We start from the raw sequence: 26,894 nt of genomic DNA, 5'->3' as shown, positions 1-26,894 counted from the left end.
TCAGGGTCCCGTCTCTTCAATGTCGTCGTAAACTGTGTCTTCAAGACCAGGGAATGAATCTCTTTGAGTCTCAGATGTCCTGTTTCTTGACACATTAGAGTCTGAAAACATGAAGGGAAGAACACAGACAAATGCACATTCTGTATGTTTTACCTCTACACAGTTGTGCAGCTGAAAATGTGGGTTGGCAGTTGTCTCCTTTAGAAAAACTTGAGAACAGTTTTTACATTCTGCCTCCTGCTACACGTACACATATCCAAGGATCAAGCATACTTTTCTCAGATCTGATCTAATAATAAACATTTTTAATAAAGGCAATCTGTATTCAATAACACAAAATAACCCGATTCAGTGCTTTACCACCTCAAGGGTTAAAAAGCTTTTTTGCTATCTTTATCTGACACATAGCAAATTTTGAAGATTTATTCTTCCCATGAATACGCCCTGATTTGGATCCTCCCAAGGAAACCAAGGTATGGATATAGATTACCTGCAAGGGTTGTGAGAATATTGTTACTGAATGTCTGAAAGACCAGACAAACATCTAATTGGAAGAGTGTAGGAAGGTAGTGTTCCTTCCTTACAGTGGTTAGATAAATCTAGGTGATCTCTTGCGGTATACTCCACACTGATTTCCCCTGAGTTCAGCACAATAACTATAGGTTATGAAAATTAGCAGCACTGCTCTTCTGGACTCACCTGTCCACGAATACCTGTTTCCATCACTTTTGTCCAGAACTCCAATGATTTCTTGCTCATTCTTCCCTGGAAGGGAAGCATCTTTAGATCTAGGATCTTCTGTCACATCATCATAACCGTCTTCCAGGGTATTTCCAGGCAGTAGTGGGACCTCTGGAATGATACTGGTATTAACTGTAAAAGGGAGAGAACTTCCACTGGAGATAACAGTAGCTGACAATCCAAAGATAAGGGTTTGCAATACTGACAGTACCGTGATGAAAATGAATGATAAGAAATTAAGAATCCTCCTGAGAGCTCTAAAGTATTCCAGATGACAGTGATATAGCTCCAATAATTGTTATACATTGTTGTAACAAGTACAAAACAGAAGTCAATATGGAGGATGAACGTGAAAGGGGGAAAGGTCTGGAAGAATGCAGCTGGTGATAAGGTAAGCTTCCCTATTACATTTAATAATTACAAAATAATAAGTTTTCCTTGTTTATCTCTGTGTATCACTACTTCTGTGAGTAGTGAGCGCTCTGATTTCTCAGGGGTAGGTAGCTCTGTGATCTGGACATACCTGGAAGTCATCCCTCAAAGAATCTTAGTTTTCACTGTTTTATGGTATATACATACACAAACACACATACATGTAAAACATGTATGAAATGAAAGCAAATCAATGTGCTCGCATTTCCTTCTTTTTTTTTTTTTTTTTTTTTTTTTTTTTTTTTTTTTTTACAATATTCAACATTCAATGTGAATTAGAAAAAAAGAGATCTCATTTGGAATAATTATCTTCTTGGTGAAAACTTCAAAACAAGTAAGAAAAATAAAAGCTTTTAGTTTAAATAATTAAAACCCTAAATATAGCGAACACAATAAAATATATAAAAACATAGCACAGCAGAGAGTTAGGGATGTGGGCAGCTGAAGTCCACAACTGGTTGGGCCTTTGACAATTGATATCTCTGAGGGCAATATTAAAATGAGGTTTTTGATCTGCACTAGGAAAATGTAGTAATTCTCTAGATACTTCCTCTCCCTTTCGGGGAGCATTTTCCATTTTCCATTGTCAAATAGAAACAAACAAAAAAAGAAAAACACCACCAGCAAAACCATACCTGGAAGACTGCATTTTTCATTGGGTCACTGGGCTGAACATTTCTTGTTCAACTCCAGCAGTATGCCACCCACAGCATGTTTTTTCTCTGTCTTAATTCCCCACATTTATCTCAGAAATGAAACAATAGTTTGCAACTTATTACAGTTACTATTCCTGGGAGAAGCAGTTGCCAGATTAGAGGCAGACTGGGCTGCAGTAACCATGCTCTGGTTGAGTTTGTGATTTTGAGGAATACAGGCCTGGCAAAGAGCAAAGTCAGGATCTGAACTTCTGAAGAGTGAACTTCAAGCTATTTAAAGACCTAGTAGATGAGAACACCATTCCCCTGGAACACCATCCTTAGGGACAAAGGAGCTGAGCAGAGCTGGCAATTCTTTAAGGATGTTTTCCTTAGTGTGCAAGAACTCTTCATCCCCCTGCATAAAAAAGTGGGCAGGGAGGGAAGACAGCCCTCAAAAGTAGAAAAAAAGAGAAGTCTGGCACTTTTATACAAGATTGTATGACACATTTCCACCACAAAAATTAAAGAGAATTTTTTCACTTACTATCTAACATTATTAATGAACATGAAGTTCAGGAAAAAAAAAAGAAAAAAAAGTGTTTTAATAATCAATAATGCTTTGGAAATTAAAAGCTAGAAGTGTCTCTTTCATTGTAGGATCTCCATTACATTACCTTGAGTTGCTACAGGACCAATGAGAAAGTGTGCAATCAGAGTAAACTTTCCTGAGCTGCTAAATTGCATCATGAGGAAAACAGACCAGGATCAATAAGGCTGCAGATCTAAGTCAAGTAACTTGAGGTTGAGTATGGCTGATTGTATGGATTATACATACATTCAGTTTATTGCTCTCCAATGCAGCTGTTTGCTAAGGCAGCTATGGTTATGTATAGGGATAGCAGGGGAGGTATCTAAATAGTTCTGAAGGATAGGCATGAAGAAACAAATTATATTACTTGTGATTGGAGGCTGAATGCATACAGATAAAGTATAGGCAATGACAAAACAAAACAAAACAAAACAGCCAAATAACCCCAAACATGCCAGTTCATAGAATGTATGAATCAGCCAAAAAAAAACCAACAAACATCCAACCAACCAAAACAAACAAACACACACACACACAAAAACAAAAACAAACAAACAAACAAACAAAAAACAACTAAACAATGCATGATACAATGTACAGGAAAGTAACCAAATGCATATAAGAGGACTGGTAGCCTGGGTCTGTAAATTCAGGAAGCCAGTCAAACCTGACTGCATTCTTTCTGATTGTAGCACATAGTCTATACTGCCATTTGGAAGAGTGCCTGTAGTCTTCAACAAAACCTGTAGCAAAGATAACCAAGTGAGCTAAGGTGCTTCTCTGGAGGAGAAGCAGATTCTTGGGCGGTCAGTATTATTAGTCCTTAAGGGCTTACACTGAAATAGATAAGAATTCTTCTGGAACTCATAGGGAAGGCAAGCCGTAAAAGCAGAAAGCAATCAACAGAAGGAAGCCTATAGACACATGTGGCTACCAGAAGGGGGATACAGATTATTGGTTTATTTGTTCCTACTTTAAACAATTGCAACAAAAGCTTTTTTTCTTTTTCTTTCCTTTTCTTTTTTCTTTTTTTTTTTTTGGTGGGGGAGGGCGGTGACTGGACAGACAGGAGGTGGAGGCATATTGTTCTGTGCTTTATAGCTGCAGTGGGGACAGCACAAAATGAATTGTCCCTTGAAGAGGAACTATTACAGTCCACTGGTCAGAAAATACTTCTTTTCAACTCAAGGAACTGTTCAGTTTTCTGGTAGATTTGGGAACTGCAAAGTTTCAGACTGGGATTTGGGCCTCCAGAAGGAGTTATCCTCAATTTATTTTCTCTTGATAAGAACAAGGCACACAGACCTGAGAGGTGAGTCATCCCCTGCTTTTCTCTCATCAGATTATAGTCAATGTCCTCATAAACAGCCTCAGAGAAGGGGTCATATGATACTCTGGAGCCTGAAAGTAAAACACATGATCACTCACACAGTCTCTGTTCATACTTAGGTTGGGGTAATGAAAATGAATGACATAAAGGGGTCTACACGGCCTATTTACTACCCAGAAAGTCACAGGAAGGTGCTGTCTGAGAATAAACTTGGAGAAAAAGTTTATCTTGACAAGGGGACGGTAGATATTGGATGGGGAAGCAGGTGTGTTAACAAATCCATTTGATTTATTCTGTCTCTGTGCAGATCTGAGTTTCTTGGTTTAAATGTATGTTTTAATTTGTGTTCTAATAGTTCCTCACTAAGGATACTGAAAACTCTTCTGATGTTTTTGGCACTTTAGGGAAAGGTCTTACAGTCAGAACTGGAGATAACTTCAGCTTCCTGGACATATGCTGAAAATACAATGTAGACCTGAGGAAGCATTCTAAGAGGTTCCTGAAATGTATGGAAGACAGCTTCCTGACTTAGCTGGTTAGTGAGCCTACCAGGGGGGTGCCCTGCTAGACCTGCTGTTCACAAACAGAGAAGGACTGGTGGGAGATGTGGTGGTAGGGAGTTGTCTTGGTCAGAGTGACCACGACATGGTAGAGTTCTCTATTCTTGGTGAAGTCAGGAGAGGGGTCAGTAAAACTGCTACCTTGGACTTTCAGAGGGCAGACTTTGAATTGTTTAGGACACTGGTAGGGAGAGTCCCTTTGGAGTCAATCCTGAAGGGCAGAGGGGTCCAGGAAGGTTAGATGCTTTTCAAGAAGAAAGCCTTAAGGGTGCAGGAGCAGGCTGTCCCTGTGTGCCATAAGATGAGCTGGTGGGGGAGAAGACCAGTGTGCTGAAGAGGGAGCTTTTGCTGAGTCTCACAGAATCACAGAATGGCCAAGGTTGGAAGGGACCTCTGAAGGTCATCTGGCTCAAGCCTCTGCCAAGTAGGGTCACCTAGACCACATTGCGCAGGATGGCACTAGATGGGTTTTGAGTATCTCCAGAGAAGGAGACTCTGCAGCCTCTCTGGGAAACCTGTTCCAATGCTCTGTCACCCTCACAGTAAAGAAGTGCCCCCTCATATTCGGCTGGAATTTCCTGTGCTTCAGTTTGTGCCCATTGCCTCTCGTCCTGTTGCTGGGTACAAATGAAAAGAGACTGGCTCTATCCTCTCAACGCCCTCCCCTCAGATATGTATACACATTGATGAGGTCTCCCCTCAGTCTTCTCTTTTCCAGGCTAAACAGGCCCAGTTCTCTCAGTGTCCTTGTATGACAGGTGCTCCAGTCCTCTAAGCATCTTTATAGCTCTCCTCTGAACTCACTCCAGTAGTTCTATGTCCCTCTTGTACTGGGGAGTGCAAAACTGGATTCAGTACTCCAGGTGTGGCCTCACCAGGACTGAGTAGAGGGGTTAGGATCACCTCCCTTGACCTGCTGGCAACACTCTTCCAAATACAGCCCAGGATCCCATTGGCCTTTTTGGCCACCAGGGGACATTGCTGGCTCATGGTCAGCCTGCTGTCCACCAGGACTCCCAGGTCCCTCTCTGCAGAGCTGCACTCCAGCAGGTCAGCCTCCAGCCTGTACTGGTGCTTGGGGTTATTCCTTCCTAGGTGCAGGACCCTGTGCTTGCCCTTGTTGAATTTCATGAGATTCCCCACTGCCCAACTCTCTAGCCTGTGCATGCCTGTCTGAATGGCAGCACAGCTCTCTGAGGTATCAGCCACTCCTCTGAGCTTTTTGTCATCAGTAAACTTGCTAAGGGTGCACCCTGTTCCATTGTCCAGGTCATTGATGAATAAGTTGGGCAACACTGGACCCAGTACTGACCTTTGGGGGACACCACTAGCTACAGGCCTTTAACTAGAATCTGCACAGCTAAGCACAACCCTCTGAGTTCTGCAATTAATTATCGATTCACCTCACTGTCCACTTACCTAGGCCACACTTCCTGAGCTTGTCTATGAGGATGTTATGTAGACAGTGTCAAAAGCCTTGCTGAGGTCAAGGTAGACCACATCCACCACTCTTCCCTCATCTACCCAGCTAGTCATCTCATCATAGAAGGCTATCTAATTGGTTAAGCATGATTTCCCCTTTGTGAACCTATGCTGACTACTCCTGATCACCTTCTTTTTCTCCATGTGCTTGGAGATGAGAGATTCCATCACTTTTCCAGGAACAGGTGAGGCTGACTGGTCTGTAGTTGCCTGAGTCCTCCTTCTTGCCCTTTTTGAAGACTGGGGTGACATGGGCGTTCCTCCAGTCCTCGAGTACCACTCTTTTTCTCCATGACCTTTCAAAGATGATAGAGAGTGGCCTAGCAAACTGGTCTCTGGGAGAAAAATGGAGTTTAGGTCCAGTGGAAGAAGGAACAGGCAACTTGGGGAGAGTACAGGGAAGTTACTAGCATATGCAGGTTAAAAATCATAAAGGCTAAAACCCAACATGAGCTCAACCTGGCCACTGTGGTAAAAGATACAAAAAATGTTTTTAAAATATATATAAACAGTAAGAGGAGGGCCAAGGAGAATCTCCATCCTTTACTGGACATAGTGGGAAACATGACTACTGAGGATAAAGAAAAGGCTGAGATTCTCAATGCCTTCTTTACATCTGTCTTTAATAGTCAGAGCAGTTATCCCTGGGGTACTCAGCCTTCTGACCTGGAAGTCAGATGGGGAGCAGAATAACCCCCCCAAGATTCAGGTGGAAACAGAGACCTGTTACCCTTCCTGGATGGTCCCAAGTCCATGGGACCAGATGGGATCCACCTGAGGGTGCTGAGGGAGCTGGAAGATGTGATTGTCAAGCCATTTTGCATCATCTATCAGTGGTCATGGTCAACTGGAAATGTCTCAGATGACTGGAGACTTGCTAATATGATGCCCATCTATACGAAGGGTTGTAAGGAGGACCCAGGGAACTACAGGCCTGTTAGTCTGATCTTGGTATCAGGAAAGGTTGTGGAACAGATAATCTTGAGTGCAATCACACAGCATGTACAAGACAAGTAGAGGGCCAGGCCCAGTGAACATGGGTTCATGAAAGGCAAGTCCTACCTGACCAACCTCATCTCCTCCTATGACCAAGTAACCCACCTGGAGGATGAGGGAAAGGCTGTTGACGTAGTCTACCTAAGTTTCAGCAGGGCCTTTGACATGGTCTTCCATAGTATTCTCCTGGAGAAGCTGGCAGCCCATGGTTTGGACAGGTATACTCTTTGCTGGGTTAAAAACCAGCTGGATGGCCAGGCCCAGAGAGTGGTGGTGAATGGAGTGAAATCCAGCTGGTGACCAGTCACCAGTGGTGTTCCCTAGGGGTCGATGTTGTGGCCCATGCTCTTTAATATCTTCATTGATGATTTGGATGAGGAAATTTAGTGGTAGGGGGATGCTTGGACCAGATGATCTTGGAGGTCTTTTCCAACTGTAACGATTCTATGATTCTATGATGCTATGGTTCTATGATTCTATTTGTCTGAGATCTAATGTGTTGGCTGTAAATTTTCCAGTTGCTGCAGTCATCCAAATCTCCTGTCCTCTTGTCTCTATTTCTCTCTGCACAAACAGGTCACTGCAAGACCTGTACAGAGCAAGACAGGGTGCAAGTGTCTTAGTGGCTGTCCTGGCTGCTGCCAGTTCCCAGTTGCACTGGTGGATTATTTCACTTCCAGAGGGTAAGTGCAAATTTCAGTGTGGCAGCAGGTATCATTCACCTCAGCCACCCATCCTCCCAGCTGCCCCAGCCAATTAGCACTTGCCAGCTTCTTCAAGGAGGTATTTCATAACAGTACTGAGGGACACACCTTTCTTCTGTGCCCTGGCACTTCGGATCTGTCCAGCGAGAATGGCAAGGACCAGGCAGAGAAGAGCCCCCAGAATAACACAAACGATGACAGGTGCTGAAATTCTCACATTTTGTGTCTCTGGTTGGCGGGGAAGATCTGAATGGAAACAGAGAAGCAACAGGTGGAGAATCAGGTGATCCAGAAGCTGCTCCTCTGGAGCCTCCTGCTGTGCCCATGGTAGCAGGGTGAAGCAGGTCACCTGCTGCCTAGCTGTGGGTCCTGCTCAAGCAAAGAGCATTCAGCAGCTGGGGATGGTGCCATTCAACCATCCTTTACAAAAGACTAAGTGAGATGCTTTCTCATGAGCTGGAATATATTGCTCTTTTACCCCCTATGCAGTATCAGGGACATTAAATTCTCATTTGTAGGGAGAAAGAAAGGGGGGAAGAGGAAATATTTTACCTGCTCTAGTGGATGATGTTGTTCCTGGCACACCTATGAAAGGAATACAAGTCTAGGTTAAGGAATAGGTAAGTGTGAAAAATAGGAAGAACATCTTCACATCATTTGTGAGGTTCTTGCAGTCAGAAGTATGAAGGGGCTAGTCACTTGGATGTACATCTACCTCCTCTCCTAGTCTGTGTAATGAACCAACGGACCATTTACTAACCTGAGCAATCCACAGCAGCGTCCTCCTTATGATCACAACTTTTGCCAAACAAGGGCTTGGAAGGACAGTCCCAGAGAGACAGTTCTGTTCCTTTACAGTGGATCTTCTCCAACCAGATGGGACCAGTCCCTTCTCCAAAGGCAGCTTCACTCAGAGCGGACACAGCAGACCCACAACCCAGCTGCCTGCATACCACATTAGCATCTGCTATATCCCAGGAATCATCACAGATTGTTCCCCAAGAACCGTGGTTCCAAATCTCCACTCTTCCAGAGCACACATCCTCTCCTCCTACAACACGTAACTTCTCCCTGTCTGCAAAACAAACATACTTCTGTGTTGCTTGAACAGCAGGAAGGTCCACAGGGACCAATAAGAAAAAACAAAGTAGAGGTACCTGAGCAACTTGTAGAATTTGGACACTCAGCAGTAGCTGGAGTTGCTGTCCCTTTTCTTCCTGCAGAAATTAAATATTGTAAATAAATCATTAGATTATTCTAAAAAAAGTGAAGTTACATAAAATGCCTGATCATTAACTCACCACTGTAAGGCTGGTGAGGCACTGGAGCAGGTTGCCCAGTGAATCTGTGGATGCCCCATCCCTGAAGGTGTTCAAGGCCAGGTTGGATGGGACCTTGGCCAATCTGGTCTAATGGGTGTCATCCCTGCCTAAGGCAGGGGGCATTGGAACTAGATGATCTTTAAGGTCAAACCATTCTATGTTTCTATGATTAATCATCAAGTTCATTTTTTCCTGTAATGTATGCATGGAGTATTTAATACTTGCTGGGTTTGGCTATTGCTTTAAATAAAAAAAATATTCCTGAAACTCTCTGAGGACTTTGCTTTCTTTCCTCTCAAAGTGCCTTTCAAGAGATCTGAATGTTATCTAAAATTCGTGTATATTTCAGTGGGAACCCACAGATATGAAATACTATCATAAGAGCAGACACCAGAAATGGACCTTTAGAATTGAACTAAAGTACACTTGTACATGTTTCTGTGCATTCACGTTTCTACATGCACTGGTATGCGTCCATACATGTATGCATACATGCCTCTAGACTTCTTGAGAAATCTGATCTTATCTCAGATCTCACAGACTAACTGCATATCACAGACTTTTAATTTACAGATATGCAATGGCACCATGCTATCAGGATCTTCCCTTGGATTTCAATACTCATATCATTTTAATTAACTAATTTACAACAGGAATTAGACAAAAATGTTTGTACCATTTTCATGAAACTAAGAATTATATAAACTGGAAAACAATTGAACATGTTGTAAGTACTACAATGTCCACATATGCATGCACAGGTTTCTGTATGTTTGGGAGGTCCTGTACAGATACATTTGTAGTTACCAGTACAAGAAATATGGGTCTCTTCTGCTCGGTTATCACATGACTGAGGATCCCAGGGGTCTGACTGACAATGCCAGAGAGAGCTGTGTTGCTTATTGCAGTCAATGTGGTCCAACCACGTGGGCCCAGAACCTCTGCCGTATTTGAAATCTTTATCAATTTCCCCGCCATCTCCACAGTTCAGGTGTTTGCATGCAGTTATTGCAGTCAGTTGAGACATATGATTGGAACAAATGCTCCCCCATGTTCCATTGTAGAAAACTTCTAGCCGTCCAGCACAGTCATTGCCATTCACCAACCTCAGATCCAAGAACTCTTAAAAATAAAGACATAAAATTGGAATTAGAGGGGCATGATTCAGCACACATTTCATTGTTCTGTTTCCAGAGACCACTCAGTAAGTAAACCCTGCTCTTCAAACAATAAGGGCCACTTCCCTAGGGATTTTGACTGTTGTAGTCTTCGCAATCCAAGAATCCCCAAGGCTGGCTGGTATTTTATCATCCAACCGAGCTCAGCATATATGTTTTTCTTCAGTGCTCCTATGAGATAGTCCTGGTTATAAATAAGCTGGTCACACATTTTTCTGGAGATGAGGAAGGTGAGGATGCCATAAATCCCAACAGACCCTTTTTCTGGTGTTTTTTAGGACAGTTTTAAGGAAAAAAGTTGAGGCAGCTAGTCAGCTTAGTTACTGTGTTCATCTTAAGTTGCCTTTGAATTTGGGATATGTACATTATTAGCCTGACGTTAGGTCTTTCTTAAGTCTTTCTGCTCAAGCATCTGTTGTACTGCTTTCCATACTTCTGCTTAAAATATTTTTCCTAACTGCTGCCAATTACCACAATTTCACTCATTAAGCCATTTCCATACAACATTACTCACTGTCCAGGATTCTGTATTTACATATACCCTAGCCCATTGATGCTTCTGAGTATATTCTAAGGCTATTTTCAAAGCCTTTCAAAGTTCTTCAAGCCTCCTCCCAGATGGCAGCTTCTCCTGTAGAAGTGTTCCAAGGATTTCTGTCTCCTGTTTCGTGCTATGCTGTTACAGGATCCACCAGTAAACAAACTTTGTTCTTTATTTTCAGTACTTATTTCATCATACGCTAGAGCTTCAACAGCCAAAGGTGTTTGGCCTTCCTCACATTATTGATTTGATGGCCATTTACTTAATAAATTCAGCTAATCCTGATCTGGAGCTTGAAACAATATGTAAAGATTGGCTAAGGGCTAGGACACATTTTTGCCGTGTTATGGTGGTTGTTCTTCCCTCAGTTGTTTTGAATCCTTGAACATAAAATTCGGGATAGCTTATGGAGGGCATAATGACAGTGGCTGCTCTGCACTCCAACACTTCTGTGATGCTCAGACACCCTCTATATATGCAGCTAGGAACTCTTGTTCCACTAGAGAGAATTTATTTTCTGCTCTTTTGTGGTTCAGATTCCAGGGTTCCAAGTGTCTCTCTCATCTCTTCAGAGGCTGATTTCCACAAACTCTGTATGATATGCCTCTTTCCTGCACATGTATTTATTTTTTCTATTTTTACATTACTACCTATGCAAATTAGTCCTAATTTGATGGCATGGGCTATCTCCTGTTGATTAGCTCCAAAGCTCAATGGTGTTCTTCTTACTTTTAATATATATATATATTTTTCAGATCACTTAAGATGCATGTTTGGTCAATTGGCAGCAACAACAGATGTGCATATTCCAATACAGTAATGCCCAAGAAGGCTTGTGTTTCTTGCTTATTGTGTCTGTGGTGCTTATCCAAGCAATTTGGTCAGCTGGGATGTATCTTTATTCATAGTGCATGTCTAAAACCTGCATTTTTTGAAAGTCCCTTTTTGCTTTGGAGACCCTAATGGTAAATCTAGCACCAAGAAAAGTGATGATTACCTGTTGCCCTTTACTTAGTACTTCTAAAGTAGTTTATCCCATTATCAGCAGAGAAAAAGTTCTTTGGAGATCTCTTGCTTTAAAGTCTGATGGATGATGACATGGCATATAGTAAGGAATATTTGGACCCTTCAGTCAGGTGGTTCCAGCTGTACTGGACACCATTCCAGGTGAAGGCAAACTAAGGTCTTCTTTCTTTGATGACTGGGATTTTTTTTTTTTTTTAAGCATTTGCAATACCAATTATAGCATATCAGGTATATTTTTGGGTTTCTAGGTCATACAAGAGCTGCAATATGTCTGGAACTGTAACAGTTAATGATGGTGTGATCTCTTTCAAAGCTTTAAAGTCTACTGTAAACTAACATTTTCTAACAGGCCTCCATACAGGTCAAGCAGGAGTGTTGTAATTTGACTGTTGTTTAAGACCATCACTTTTTTTTTTTTTTTTTCCCAGGGAAATAATTAATTTTGGGTTTTCATCAGTGGTTCCTTGGTCAGTTTGATGATCCTTTCAGCAAATTACTTGGGTTGCCAAGACACTGATGCCTGAGTCTACCTACACAAATTCAGCAACACTGGGGTGTAAATAGAGTCCTGGGGAGTTTGGTAGCTAGTTCTTCCCTCTGCAAGCTACACTGCCTATTTCAAAATATCCTAGGCCTTCCTGTCCCATCCATCTAACTACAGTGGTCAAGAAAGACAATGCCAAATATGGCAGAGGCAGTAGGACCAGCTACAATAAGTAAGGTGTGCCAAATCCATTTATTCAAACTTAAGACTTCCTTCCTCTGAATATGGCCATGTCTCTCCTCCAGTCCCCTCCATGAATGACTACTTGTTTAGCACGGCTACATCCTGACTCCAGAATGGTGTATATCACAGAATCACAGAATTGTCTAGGTTGGAAGAGACCTCAAGATCTTCGAGTCCAACCTCTGACCTAACATTAACAAGTCCTCCACTAAACCATATTGCTAAGTTCAACATCTAAACGTCTTTTAAAGACCTCCAGGGATGGTGACTCCACCACTATCCTGGGCAGCCCATTGGAATGCCTCACAACCCTTTCAGTAAAGAAGTTCTTCCTAAGATCCAACCTAAACCTCCCCTGGCGCAACTTTAGCCCATTTCCCCTCATCCTATCACTGGGCACATGGGAGAAAAGACCAACCCCTACCTCACTACAGCTTCCTTTAATGTACTTATAAAGAGCGATAAGGTCGCCCCTGAGCCTCCTTTTCTCCAGGCTGAACAAACCCAGCTCCCTCACCTGCTCCTCGTAGGACTTGTTCTCCAGACCCCTAACCAGCTTCGTCACCCTTCTCTGGACTCTTTCGAGCACCTCGATGTCCTTCTTGTAGCGAGGGGCCCAAAACTGAACACAGTACTCGAGGTGCGGCCTCACCAGAGCCGAGTACGGGGGGACAATCACCTCCCTAGCCCTGCTGGTCACACTGTTTCTGATACAAGCCAGGATGCTGTTGGTCTTCTTGGCCACCTGAGCACACTGCTGGCTTATATTCAGCCAACTATCCACCAATACTCCCAGGTCCTTCTCTGCCTGGCAGCTTTCCAATCACTCATCTCCCAGCTTGTAGTGCTGCTTGGGATTATTGCGCCCCAGGTGCAGGACCTGGCACTTGGCCTTGTTGAACTTCATACAGCTGTCCTCAGCCCATCGGTGCAGCCTATCCAGATCCTCCTGCAGAGCCTTCCTACCCTCAAGCAGATCGACACATGCACCTAACTTGGTGTCATCTGCGAACTTACTGAGTATACACTTGATCCCCTCATCCAGATCACTGATAAAGATATTAAAGAGGACTGGCCCCAGCACCGAGCCCTGGGGGATGCCACTAGTGACTGGCCTCCAACTGGATTTGACTCCATTCACCGCGACTCTTTGGGCCTGGCTATCCAGCCAGTTTTTAACCCAACAAAGCGTACACCAGTCCAAGCCATGACAGTTTCTTGAGGAGAATGCTGTGGGAAACGGTGTCAAAAGCCTTGCTGAAGTCAAGGTAGACCACATCCACAGCCTTTTCCTCATCCACCAAGCGCGTCACTTTGCCATAGAAGGAGATCAGGTTCGTCAAGCAGGACCTGCCTTTCATAAACCCATGCTGACTGGGCCTGATCGCCTGCTTGCCCTGCAAGTGCTGCATGATGACACTCAGGATAATCTGCTCCATGAGCTTCCCTGGCACTGAGGTCAAACTGACAGGCCTGTAGTTCCCTGGGTCTGCCCTCCGGCCCTTCTTGTAGATAGGCGTCACGTTTGCTTGCCGCCAGTCAACTGGGATCTCCCCCGATAGCCAGGACTGTTGATAAATGATGGTAAGCGGCTTGGCCAGCTCCTCCACCTGTTCTCTCAGTATCCTCGGGTGGATCCCATCTGGCCCCATCGACTTGCATACATCCAAGTGCTGTAGCAGGTCGCCAACCATTTCCTCATGGATAGTGAGGGCCACATTCTGCTCCCTGTCCCCTTCCACCAGTTCAGGGTGCTGGGTATCCAGAGAGCAACCAACTGGTTTTGCCGATAAAGACTGAGGCAAAGAAGTCATTAAGCACCTCAGCCTTTTCCTCATCTTTTGTAACTAAGTTCCCCTCCCGCATCCAGTAAAGGCTGGAGATTCTCCTTAGTCCTCCGTTTTGCATTGATGTATTTGTAAAGAAAATTTTTGTTGTCTTTGATGGCAGTAGCCAGATTGAGCTCTAGATGAGCTTTGGCCTTTCTAATTTTGTCCCTGCACTGCCTCGCAACATCCTTATAGTCCTCCCTAGTGGCCTGCTCTCTTTTCCAAAGATTGTAAACCCTCTTTTTCCTCCTAAGCTCAAGCCACAATTCTCTGTTCAGCCAGGCTGGTCTTCTTCCCCACCAGCTCATCTTTGGGCACGGGGGACAGACTGCTCCTGTGCCATTAAGATATCCTTCTTGAAGAGCACCCAGCCTTCCTGGACTCCTCTGCCCTTCAGAACTGCCTCCCAAGGGACTCTACCAACAAGTGTCCTGAACGGTTCAAAGTCAGCCCTCTGGAAGTCCAATACTGGTCCCCTTCCTCGCTTCTCCAAGAATGGAGAACTCTACCATTTCATGGTCACTCTGCCCAGGACAGTTTCCAACCACTACATCTCCCACCAGTCCTTCTCTGTTTGTGAACAGAAGGTCTAGTGGGGCATCTCCCTGGGTAGGCTCACTAACCATCTGTGTCAGGAAGCTATCTTCCATGCTCTCCAGAACCCTCCTAGTCTGCTTTCTCTGGACTGTGTTGTGCTTCCAGGATATATCTGGGAAGTTGAAGTCCCCCATGAGAACAAGCTCTGACAATTTCGCAAGTTTTGTCAGCTGCCTGTAGAATTCCTCACCTGTCTCCTCATCCTGGTTTGGCGGTCTGTAACAGACCCCTGCCAGGATGCTTGCCTTGTTGGCCTTCCTGCTGATCCTAACCCATAGGGACTCAACCTTATCATTCCCATCCTCAAGCTCCACGACATCAAAACTCTCTCTGATATAGAGAGCCACACCACCACCCCTTCTGTGCTGCCTGTCCCTTCTGAAGAGCCTATAGCCAGACATTCCAGCACTCCGGTCATGAGAGTGGTCCCACCACGTTTCCATGATGGCAACCAAGTTGTAGCCTGCCTGCTGCATGATGGCTTCCAGCTCCTCCTGTTTGTTACCCATGCTACCCAATTGCATGCGGCAATTGGCTGAGGGGGTCACTTCTTGAACAACAGAGCATCCCAGCAGATAATATCAGCAGGGAATTACTGTGCCTTGCCTTTGTACTCTTCAAGCCATAACATCAGTGATCACAATCCTTTCAGTGTCGCTTTCCTCTTCCCTGTAAGCACATTCAAGAGCCCAAGAAACTGCAGTGGATTATCCCCTTCTTCACAGTCCTTTCTACATAGGAAACAAAAGTGTGTTGTTTGTAGGACCATCAGAATTAGGCACTGCTCAACATAACTCTCCATAAACTGAACCTAAAGACATACTCCACTATACAGGATGGTGTTGACAAATAGCTTAGGCCCTGAACACCCCAAATTCCTGCTCTCTTAAGCTTTCAGCTGTATCACATCAGATCTGGTTTCCCAGCAATGCTATATCCACTGCAGAGGCCTCTCCCTAGAGCAGTGTCAGTAAGTTTCCTCACATTTCTTTAATTTGACTCAAGTAAAGACCCACTGAGTGGTCACACTCTAGGTCACACTCTAGGTCACACTCCCTTTTCTGTAGATTTCTTTAGTTACTCTAACAAGAGCTACCTGAAAGGACAACTTGAGTTACTACAAGTTAGTCCAGTCCCAGGGCATGCCATTTTGTTGCTGGAGTGTCTCCTGCACTTACCATCTGCTATCACAGGCAAAACAGTTCCTACTTGGGAAATCTTACTTAATAGTATTTGTTGCCACTTACCACAATCTTAATGATTGTTTTGGGTTTTGAGGGGGAAAAAAAAGATCAATTAAACAGATACTTGGGCAGAGGCACCATGTACTCCTCTGACTGGTTGATGCTTTGGTGCACAGTGGGTTGTTTCTATCAGTTTCAGATCCGGCTGTAACTGACTGTAAATGGCACATGACGGTTGATGACCTCCTTCCAAGAAGGCAGACACACATCCTATTGCTTGGGAACCCTCTCAAATTATCACAATACCCCACCATACACTTTGGTGTGTGTGTCTGTTAATGAAAAATAAGGACTTCAGTACACCCTTTGTATTTTGATGGGATACAAGATGTGCTGTCCAGCCATGCTTGCAGTCAAGACGGAATAATAGGCTGTCCAAGAAAGACTACCAAGTCTCGGCTTCCCTCTTCATATCCCTTCTCTTCCAACCCACAGTCTAAAAAAAAAAGAGTCTCTGAACACACCTGAGCACAGGACTCCAGCATCCTCCTTGTGTTGGCAGTTGTGCTGACCCCATGCCCTGGAGGGACATGCCCAGAGACCAGATTCAGCCCCGGTGCAGTTCACATCATCCAGCCAGATCTGTCCTGATCCTTCACCATAATGAGCAGAGACAAATGCCTTGATGGCATATCCACATCCCAGCTGTTTGCAAACAACATTTGCATCTGATAGATCCCAGTTATCATCACAGATTGTGCCCCATATGCCATCATGATAGATCTCCACTCTCCCAGCACAGCGTTGTGTCCCATTCACCAGCCTGATCTTCTTGCTCTCTGCAGGAAGAAAAACCTGATATCAACATGCAGTATAATAATAATGCACAAGTCAGTGTAATGGCTGTATATTTAAAGCACCTTTAAGGCATCATGTTCTTGTTACATTCCAGTATTTTTATTATGGTTTCTTGGGCAGAAATCCTATGAAGCTAAAACCACATGATAGAAAAGGACAAATCCTGCAAGAGGTAAATGTTTAAATAATTCCTATGGGATGCTGCAAAAGTGTAGGAGTGTACCAAAGGGGTTGGAGTGTATCTCTACAGATGTATGTAGAGATCACCTTATCTTGTATGAGAAGCTGTTTTCTGCTTCAACATTCCTGAAGAAAGCTCATGGGCTGAGATAAGGACAGGGAGGTCACTCACCAGTTACCATCACGGGCACAAGAGGTTTAACTTGGGGAAGATCAATTTAATTTATTGCCAGCTAATAACAGATTAGAGCAGAGAGAAATAAAAGCAAACTAAAAATAAGAGAAGCTGTTTTCTAACTAAACTCCTTTGTTTCAGGAATACTTTCTGCAACAGATAAGTTACTAAATAAGAAATGTAGCAACAGTTCTATTTTAAATGCATGCTTAGAAAGGCTGCATGTGTCAATACATATAAAGAAAAGTCACAAAACCAAACTTATTTAATTCCCGAGTGTCAGTCAGAATGCATGGTAGCCATGGACAAATTAGTATTCTTATGACTTCTGTACTACATTATTTCTTTTCAATTCTGTGATCTAAGTTACTTAAGAAATTTGGGTGAAGAAAGCATTAGGTAAATTACACTTGGTTCATTGACCATATTTTGTCCCTTAGAGTATACAAGCAGGTGGGTCACCAGATCCATGCCTGTTTAAGATCTGGTGAGACCACAGCAAAAGGCTGGTCAGAGGTAACCCTGGAAAGCATTCTGATTCTTTTGTATTGCAGTAACTCACCTGAACAAATCACGCCAACATCTTCAGCAACTCCTGTTGGCAGTGCCTGAGAATGGGAGGTCTTGCAGAGCACCAGTTGAGTCTCATTTCCATCACACTGGACACTTCTTAAGCCCACAAGACCGATGCCTCTCTCAGACCTTGGAAGGTAATAGGCTTTCTTGGCTATTCCACACTGGAGTTGTCTGCACACCACAGTAGCATCCTTAATGCTCCAGTCATCATCCAGGACTCTACCCCACATGCCATGGAGGGAGATCTCAACTCGCCCATCACAGCGGCTCTCACCATCTGAGAGTCTGAGTGAATCAGGAAGGCCTGGGCTCAAGAGATGCGGAAAAGGTATTGAATAATATATACTGATCTTACCACAGTAGACATAACATGTGAGAGAGATGGAAGTCAAATTTCTATGTTGGTGAAAAGTATTTCTCACCACTGGTTAAGGATGAAGCCTGTGTTAAGGCTTTACTTGCCTCCATGCACACAAGATTTTGCTACAGCAAGACTTGCCCAGCTCAAAGGCTAGATCCTATGAGGAATCAGGAACATCTAAATAATGTGAATCCCTCCGGAACAGAATTCTACTAAATGAAGTTCTTATGCTGAAACTGTGGGTGAGAGGGTGGTGGTTTGGTGGTGAGGGAAGGGAAAGGACATTAAACATGGTCTGAGATACTTGACTTAGCAGAATGAGGTCAAGACTGCTTTGGTCTGAAGTTACAGAACATGTAAAAAGCCATTCCTGACTTACCTGAGCAAACAACAGTGGCTGTTTCTCTGGCTGAGCAGGTTGGATTGCCCAAAACCACTCGAGCACAGTCCCACAGGCAGGATTCCGACCCTTCACAGTGAAAAACATCTTTCCATACAAACCCATTCCCATCCACAAAAAGGTCTCCTGTCTCGATTGACTTTGCATAGCCACAGTTCAGCTGACGACAGAGAACGCTAGCATCTTGCAAATTCCATTGGGAGCGGCAGATTCTTCCCCATGTATCCCCATGACGGATCTCCACTCTGCCAGAACATGTGGTGCCATTCACTAATCTGCTCCCTGGACACCCTGAATACGAGAGAAAATCTGAATGTGACTGTGAACTGGGACTGAGTTTTTCTTAGCACTGAGGAGTAGCAAAAATGTCTCCAATAGGACACTAGAACTTTTGTACTTACAACTAGAATTCAGTCTCCCCTATGTTGCCAAGAAAAATGACTAGAAATCAGGATCTGGTCCCCTTTGCAATTTTTAGATTCAGGGCACTAGATTTCAAATCTTTAAGTGAACCTTGATTGCTCTGATCATCCTCATTTCTGTCCCCCAGCTATACACCTTCAGGCCATTGGTCCAAGGGCTCACTGAAGCCTGGGGCAGGCCTTCAGTGCTTGCTTTAACTAAGTGACTGGTGTAACTGTCTCCAGCCCTGTCTCCTGCTGCTCCTGACTGTACTCTCCAGTTAGACCTTAAAGCTGATCGATTACTTTGCCTTGTCTGGCACAGACCTTGTTTTCAGTACTTCTCTCTGTCCTCTGTTCAGATGCTTTGGACTGTGCCCTGGTGGAATGTGCCTGTGCTATCCACACCCTCTGCACCCAGCTGAACCACTCCTGTGGAGTACCCCTTCTCTTGCTGTTGCCTGGCACTAGGAGCATTTCACAGAGACCAGGCTCATGGTGCAAGTGAAGTGCAGCCTCAGCTTCTGGAAATGCCTGTGGCAGCAGGCAAAAGATGGAGCTTGGCTCTGCAGACTCTCTAGATTTTGGGTCCATATCTGTCTCAAAGAAGGAGTTTTTCATTTATCCTCTTAACCTTTACTAGTGCTCACCTGAACACACCACACGAGCCTCATTTCCAGCAGGGCATTCATTCTGCCTTAGCACATTCACAGGACATTCTCTCAAGTGTGAGCCTTCCTTATTGCAGCTGAACGTGCCATTCCATACAGACCCATTTCCTTTTCCAAAGGACTGTCCAGCCGGTATTGATAGGGCAATTCCACAGTCCAAATGCTGGCAGAGGGCATTGGCAGCTGGGAAATTCCACAGGTAGTCACAGAATGTTCCCCACAAGCCTCCATGAAGAAGCTCTACTCTCCCTGAACATGTGGTACTGCCATTTGCCAGCCTGTATCCACCATAGCCTGCAGGAAGAATAAAGGACCTTAGCATTTACATTTTTATTTTCATGCTATTGCACTGAAAATTGAGAGAGATATCTACCAGAATGGAACTAGTACTTTCTGTGTCCTAGGTGACTGGGGAGAATGTTAGACCAGGATTTGCATAAGCCAGCTCTGAAACAAGTCTTTATCATCAATGTTATAGCCTGTACTACAAGACTAAAAGACATGCAAATTCTTGTAGTTCAGTCTCTCTTATTCTGATGTGTCCTCCCCCACAATGCTGCTGCTACTTTGTCAAATCTTTTCTTGCAGAGGGAGTCCCAGCATTATCTTGCTTTTGGCACATGTGAGAAACAGAGTACAAGCTACCAGTAACACTTTCTTAGTAGTGGGTCCTCTCATGTTACACAGTAAGCAGCAGCCGCTCTGTGAAATTCTCAGCTTTCATCTGTGCCACAGCATAAGCACAAGCAACAGGCCATGCCCATCAGTGCATTCACAATAATTTAAGTGTGATATGGGTAGGACTGGGGTGTCCTACTGACAGCCCTACATTGTTCCTCTATCTTCTCACACTGTTGTTACTTACTGTTGCCTCCCCCTTGCATCATACAGCTTCTAATGAGAAATGGATTTCCTCTCAGAGCTATAAATCTTGTAGGACAGAGACAGGAGCCAAGGTATGGAGATGTTCCTCTTCCAATTTTATAATTAACTGAAGTGCCAGGGTTTAGCACACACATTGAACAGAAAATTATTTTTTCCATGTTCCTGGCTGTCTGCTCTGGCCATCTCTCCTTTTATGCATATAAGAAAGACAAGGAAGGAATTCTTATAGAATGCACAAGCCCTTCAGGAAAGGCCTCTAGTAGCATAAGAGAAATTATAATCCTTTTGTGACTCTCCATCCCTGGTGACAAATTGAAATGGTTAGAAAAGGATATGTTAAAGGCAGACTCTTAGTAGAGTGAAAGAGAGACTGTGGGGATGCTCTCCTTTACTTCTGGGCCTTCCCTAAACAACTCAGGCATGATAGAGAAGGAATCCTTAGGACCCCAGAGATATGCAGAGACTCTAAAAGTGAGTTGACAAGAAGACATATAGGATACATGTAACCTGCGTACGAAGTCTCACCTGAACATAGAACATAGGCATCATGAGAGCATGCCTTGGTACGGTCCAACATTCTGGGACAGTGTGCAAGGTGAGTCTCATTCCCCACACAGTGGAACTCTTCTTGCCAGATCAACTCATGACTGTTTCCAAAGTGAAATCCTCTCATGATATCCACAGCGTGGCCACACTTTAGCTCATTACATATAACAGAGGCAGCACTGAAATCAATATGTGAATAACAGACTGTAGACCAGGTTTCTGCTTGCTTTACTTTCAGGTGTCCTGAGCAGGCAGTGTCCCCTCCATCCAGACGCAGCCTAGAGAAACCTGGGGGAGGTGTGGGGGGAGGAGAAACGGGAATAGAAAACAAACAAACAAAAACACAAAGAAATACATCAGAGAAAACAAACAAACAAACAAACAAACAAAACAAAGAAATACATCCAGCATTAATTGTTCATTACACTGACCTAATTTAATCACTCTCATACATCCATAGGCAAGGCACATGGTATTCACATCTCAGAAGACCAGTGACACTTTTAAATAGCCATTGTGGCAATTCCTGTATGCTACTGACAAGAGAAAAAGTGTGTCTCAAGATAATCTTTTCCAACCTAGATGATTCTATAAATCTATACTTATGGGGATCTTTAGCCTCCATGGCACCTGACTGAAAGGCAACATGGTGGAATGGAAGCAGTCCAAGAGATTTCTGTAGGGTGTCAAGGGTGACTTCTTGATTAGGCACTGCATGGGCCAACAAAGAACCACATAGCTATTCAGTAACAGAGAAGAAATAGTTGGGGTTATGGTGATCTTTGACAGCCTTGGCTATAGGTGAAACTGAAATGTGGATTTCCAGATCCTGAAAGCAGTGAGGAAGAGGAGAAGCACAGTGCAAACAGAGCATATTTCAGCCTATACAGGAAACTGGCTAGTGAAATCCCAAGATAAACAACTCAGAAGGGCAGAAGAGCTCGTGAAATCTACAAAAGTCTTTAAGGACATCATTTTCCAAGTGTGAGGACAGTCTACTACGGTATGAGGAAAAAAAGTAGATGGCCTAATAGACTGACTTGTCTAAGCTGGGAGCTTAAAACAACACTCAAATGAAACAAAAACAAAAACAAAAACAAGCAAACAAAAAAAACCACAGGTGTGTATAGGAGGTAGAAGCAGGCAAGACACAAAGGATGAATTCAGAAACACTGACTGGTCATGTAGCTATGACATTCAGAGAGCCAAAGCTCAAACTGAGTTGATACCACAAGAGACATCAAGGAGAAAGAATAGAGATTCTCTTTCCGCCTTTGTAATAAAAGGCTGAACAAGGAAGATACAGGCCTGCTACTGGATGGGGTGAGTGATTTATTGATGGAGAACAGAAAAAAAATGAGGTACTCTGTGCTTTCACAAGCAAGATTTCTCAGTCTATTCTGATTAGAGGCTCAGATCAATGAGGAGATGGACTGCCATCAGATAACTTGAGATAATTTGACCTTCCAGATCCATTGGATGCAATGGGGTGCATTCAAGCTAGTCAATGTTCTTGCAAGGATGCTCTCTAACATCTTGGAATGGTTGTGGGGATTATGTCTATAACAAGAGTAAAAAAGGTAAATGTTGCACTTATCTTCAGAAAGGTTGAAAAGACAATCTGGAGAACTACAGTCAGTCTCAGTTTGGTACCTTAGAAAAACATGGAGAGAGCCATCCTGGAACATATATCTGGGCACAAGAAGATGAAGCTGAAAGAGGAGAACCAGGGGATTCACCAAGATAAACCATGGATAAAACATGCCTGTATGACCTGATTATTTTGTCTGATAAAGATGATTTTGGATGACAGTGAGGGCAGTGCATGATATTTACCTGAAAGTTAGAGCAAAGCCTTTGACACTATCTTGAACAATATTCTTGTGTCCAAACTAGGATGTGACAGTCTTGATGGGTGGACAAATAGATGGGCAAAAAGCTGATTGGATGGTCAGGCTCAGACTGTGTGGGTTGCACTCTACCTGGAGGCTGGCAACAAGTGGAGTACAACAGAGGTTTTTTTTGGGACCTGTTCCATTCAGTATCTTTATCAACAACCTGGAGGTGAAGAAGTACACTATTACTAAGTTGAGATAACCCCAAGCTCAAAGCTGCCATTCAGAGGAACCTAGACAGATAGAGAAATGGGCTGACAAGAACCTTATAAAAATAAGAAAGGCCAAATGTGAAGTCCTAAAGTCAGTAAGGAAGAACCCTTTACAATGGTTCTTTATCCAAGTAGCAAAACCAAACATATCTTGCAGGAAAAGGCAGCCAGGAGACATTGAGTTTCTTTGCCATTGCAGAATCTCCTGACTTTGTTTACAGGAAGATCTAGAGAAGGAGGTTGGATGTATGGCATAACAGCATTTTATTGCTTCTCCATCTCCTTGTTTGTTAGCTTCCTTTTCCGGCCAAAGGCAAATCTAGTCCTGCTCTCAAATTGCCTGGAGGGGTGTTAAAAAGAAATAGTGTTTCTATTTCTATTCTATGTAATTTTCTGTCTATTTCTATTCTGTATCATTGTTGTGCCCAGGCAAAGCAGGCATACGCTAGTGGTCAGCACAAGTCTTAATGATAGTGACTTGCTTGGGTTGAGAGACCATGGAGAAAATGTTACCTCTGTTCTGTTCACAATACTTGACTATTCAGCTAGGACTAAGGTTGACATCAGTTCCTTTGCCTTGTGGAATTTTTCTATTATAAAAGGTTGTATAACTTCTTACCTGAGCATATCACTCCAACATCAAAATAATGAGGGCAGGTAAAGGCATCCCATCCTGTATGTGGGCAGTCCCAGAGAGCAGATTCATCACCACGGCAGTCAACTCGATACAACCACGTTTTTCCAGATCCCTCTCCAAAAGGAGCTCGATTAAGGGCGTGAACAGCAGATCCACATCCTACTTGCTTACAAACAACCTCAGCATCTTTTATGTTCCAGTCACCATCACACACAGTTCCCCACTCCTCTTTATGTTTTATTTCCACTCTCCCAGAGCAGGGGCCAGTTCCATTTGTCAGCCTCAATTCATCATCCCCTTCATACACAGAGAAAGAACAAGGTTATAGAAAGGACAGAAACTTATCACTATTATCTCTTGCAGATGGTTAATGAGATTTTTATTATTTTTAAATTACACTTAAATCAGACTTATTAGGATCACATTTCTAAATAGTCCTATTTAATTTTGTTTGTGTGTTTGTTTATAGTGAGTTTACAAGTCTGAGCCAACCAAACTGCTAAAATTTAAGTTATTCCTAATGACAGGCAAGATTTCTTTCCTCCTGACCTGTCAGAAATGGGAAATGCTAAGCAATGCCCTGCTGTGTGACTCCCAAAGGCTTCTGTAGCAGCTTCTAATTTCTTTTTGTTGTTCTACCATGATGATATCCAATTGAAAATGCTCACTGGGCACTGTTTTCTTTATTCACATGTTCAATATGTTGTGAAGAAGCAATTTCTATCATCCGTCTCAACTTCTTCCTCTCAGACAAACTATTATTTGCAAATAGGTGTCACAAAACTCTTTCGTCTTCCCCTCCTCCCCTGCCATAGCCATTGGGTCCCCTACTCAAGGGTATGTGACAAGAGAAGAGGATGTCTCATAATGACCCATGAGTATGTCATCAAGGGCTGATGATCTGATGATCTATCTTAGGAGATGAAGCGGGATAAGCAGAGATGGATAGGTAGGTCTTCATCTTGTTCCTCATACCCCACCATCTTTTGGGGTGGGACTGATTCCCCCCCAGTCTTCTCTGTTCTGCTGTATTCCCACTGTCTGCTGCTCTATCTCTTTCCACTGATATGGTAATTCCACTAATATTTCAGTCCTTTTAAAAGTGGAACCACAAAATAACACTACCTCTGTGATGATATTGCTGCACTCCCCCAGTTTTCTGCTTATCGTTTAGATTCAGAAACACAAAAAGTTTAAGGGAGATTATTCAAGTGACTGACAAATAGTAACATCAAAGAACTATTTTTATGCTGTCATCTTTTCTCAGATTTCCTGAGTAAAATCTCTCAAATACATAACACAAGCACCTAAGAACTACAAAAAACCTTTGTACTTGTGACGTATTGTCTCAGAGGTAGTATTTTTTTGTAGGTAAGCTTTAGAGCCTCATGAAATATGTTCTGGAGATCAACTTACAATTTGTTTAAAGAATATAGTCCCCTAGACACTTTGTACACTTTAAAAATGTATACATTTTATAGAGAAGTAATTTCTAAGATAAGTTAAAGTCATAATACATTATTAAAGGAACCAGATAACCTATTTCCTTTAGCCACATATGGGAGTAAAACAGACAGCTCCTCACTTGACTGATCTTCTCTTGCATTTTTAAATAATCCAACATTTTGTGTTTTCAACACATGACAGAATGCAAGGCTGTATGCAGAGGAAAAGCTAGGCATACAGTAGCCAACAGATTTTATTCTTCCCTAATTAAAACTGCCATTTACTGTAATCAATATCATGTGATTTTCTGATACCTACAGACATACTCTTTTGTGTTTCCTCACACTCCATAGCATATCCCACAAAGATCTTCATTAAACTCAGTGGTACTAGTCACAGGAAGTGGTTCTGCTTGGAAAAGAAGGCATCACATTTGTGCTTGCTTCATCTGAAGACCTGGGTACCTTCATCAGCCAGGGATGAGGAAGAGGCATGTGCCCCTGTACTCAGACCGTATGTGGAGGCTGCCTCGATCTCAGGATGCCATCTCACTCCTTGATGTCTGTGCCTCTCACTCTATATCCTTCCTGGGGACCAGCAGAGGGCTGTGATAGCACGGAGAGTGTAAGTACAGCCAGAGCCAGACCAAATCATGGATCGTAGATGTTGATGGTGATGTCAAGGTAAAGCTACTCTTGTCTGCATTGCTAGTGAGTCACTCTGCTACTGTTCCCTGTTACTAAAAAAAAGATGGCAGAAAACTCACTCTCCTTTGTACAGTACTGCTGAGTTCACACTCAAACACTGCTACAGAGATGACTAAATAAAAATATTTAATATTTTTGTTCCTTCTCCTTTACACAGAAACCCTCTTCATGGGTTTCTCTGCCTCACAAATGACTGCAAAGGAGGAAATATATAGATTCACATCCTAGCATGCGCTATATGCCTCTTCTTCCCATCCATTTACATCCATACAACTGGAGGGAATCTAACAGACTAGGGGCCTGCAATGGTAAATGAAGTATCAACTATGAAGTCTTATTTTCATTATACAGGGATGCAACCCCCAGACACAATGCCATAATACCACCTCCATGTGTACAGAAACAAAAATGGGGACCCCAAAATCTGGTTCTCATTGTCAGTTTCAAACATCTGCACATAGCTCTACAACAGCAGAGAGACAAATAGCGGTAAACTTCAGATATACAGGAACAACTGAGAGGATAGTACCTCACCCAGTCAAACTCTACAGGACCCACAGAGCACAGCAACATCATTTTAAATGTGATTGAATAAAGACCCAGAGTTATTCACTGCATCTACACAGAGCTCAACAGGGAAGGCAGGACAGTAGTAAAAATACACATCTGGTTTCCATTACAGCTAGACTTTTCACTGAATATGGACTCGAAGTCTGGCGAGAATGTCTGGTCACCGATATCTCAGTAAAATACTGAGACCGGCTTATCCTTCTTTCTCCCAGGATCAGGAAAGAGATTGAATCAAAGAGAACTTCATTTAAACACCTTCTTGACACTTTAGCTTATAGGCAAATGGAGTAACAACCCATTTATACTGAATATACATCCTCTTCTTAGCTCAGTGACTAGTGAAAAATAAAGTACATACTTACCCAGGGAAACCTTTATGGAGAGGAGAAGGAGCCTCAACACTGGAGTAGAAAGATGCCCCATTGTCGCCATCCTTATTGCAGACAGATGAAGCTTCACTCTCTGTTAGGCACTGCAAAGACGAAACCCACTTCATGG

General features: G+C 43.2%; 1 protein-coding gene across 1 annotated transcript; it reads right to left on the bottom strand.

The window, feature by feature from the left end:
• Positions 1–26,894, bottom strand: LOC101795583 (antigen WC1.1). The gene is made up of 16 exons (XM_072032531.1): positions 26,759–26,894; positions 23,656–23,970; positions 20,909–21,217; positions 19,478–19,792; positions 18,406–18,717; positions 17,652–17,969; positions 16,401–16,715; positions 9,602–9,916; positions 8,630–8,689; positions 8,233–8,547; positions 8,025–8,057; positions 7,581–7,718; positions 3,574–3,801; positions 3,010–3,143; positions 700–1,027; positions 1–101 (listed from the first exon to the last, which is right to left on the bottom strand). Exons 1-16 carry the CDS (start codon positions 26,826–26,828, stop codon positions 1–3), a joined length of 3,606 nt encoding a protein of 1,201 aa, XP_071888632.1. The 5' UTR covers positions 26,829–26,894.

Source organism: Anas platyrhynchos, chromosome 1, assembly GCF_047663525.1.
Source record: "Anas platyrhynchos isolate ZD024472 breed Pekin duck chromosome 1, IASCAAS_PekinDuck_T2T, whole genome shotgun sequence".
NCBI lineage: Eukaryota > Metazoa > Chordata > Aves > Anseriformes > Anatidae > Anas > Anas platyrhynchos.
The sequence above is the reverse complement of the archived record's forward strand: the minus strand, read 5'-3'. Positions and strand labels throughout refer to the sequence as shown.

What these genes read in the sequence shown, in the direction of transcription:
- LOC101795583 (XM_072032531.1), bottom strand. Translation starts at nt 26,828, where the DNA reads ATGGCGACAATGGGGCATCTTTCTACTCCAGTGTTGAGGCTCCTTCTC. An exon ending in CTCCATAAAGGTTTCCCTGG is followed by an intron (nt 23,971 to 26,758) that starts GTAAGTATGTAC and finishes CTGTGTATGAAG; the next exon opens with GGGATGATGAATTGAGGCTG. An exon ending in CGCTGCTGTGGATTGCTCAG is followed by an intron (nt 8,058 to 8,232) that starts GTTAGTAAATGG and finishes TTCCTTTCATAG; the next exon opens with GTGTGCCAGGAACAACATCA.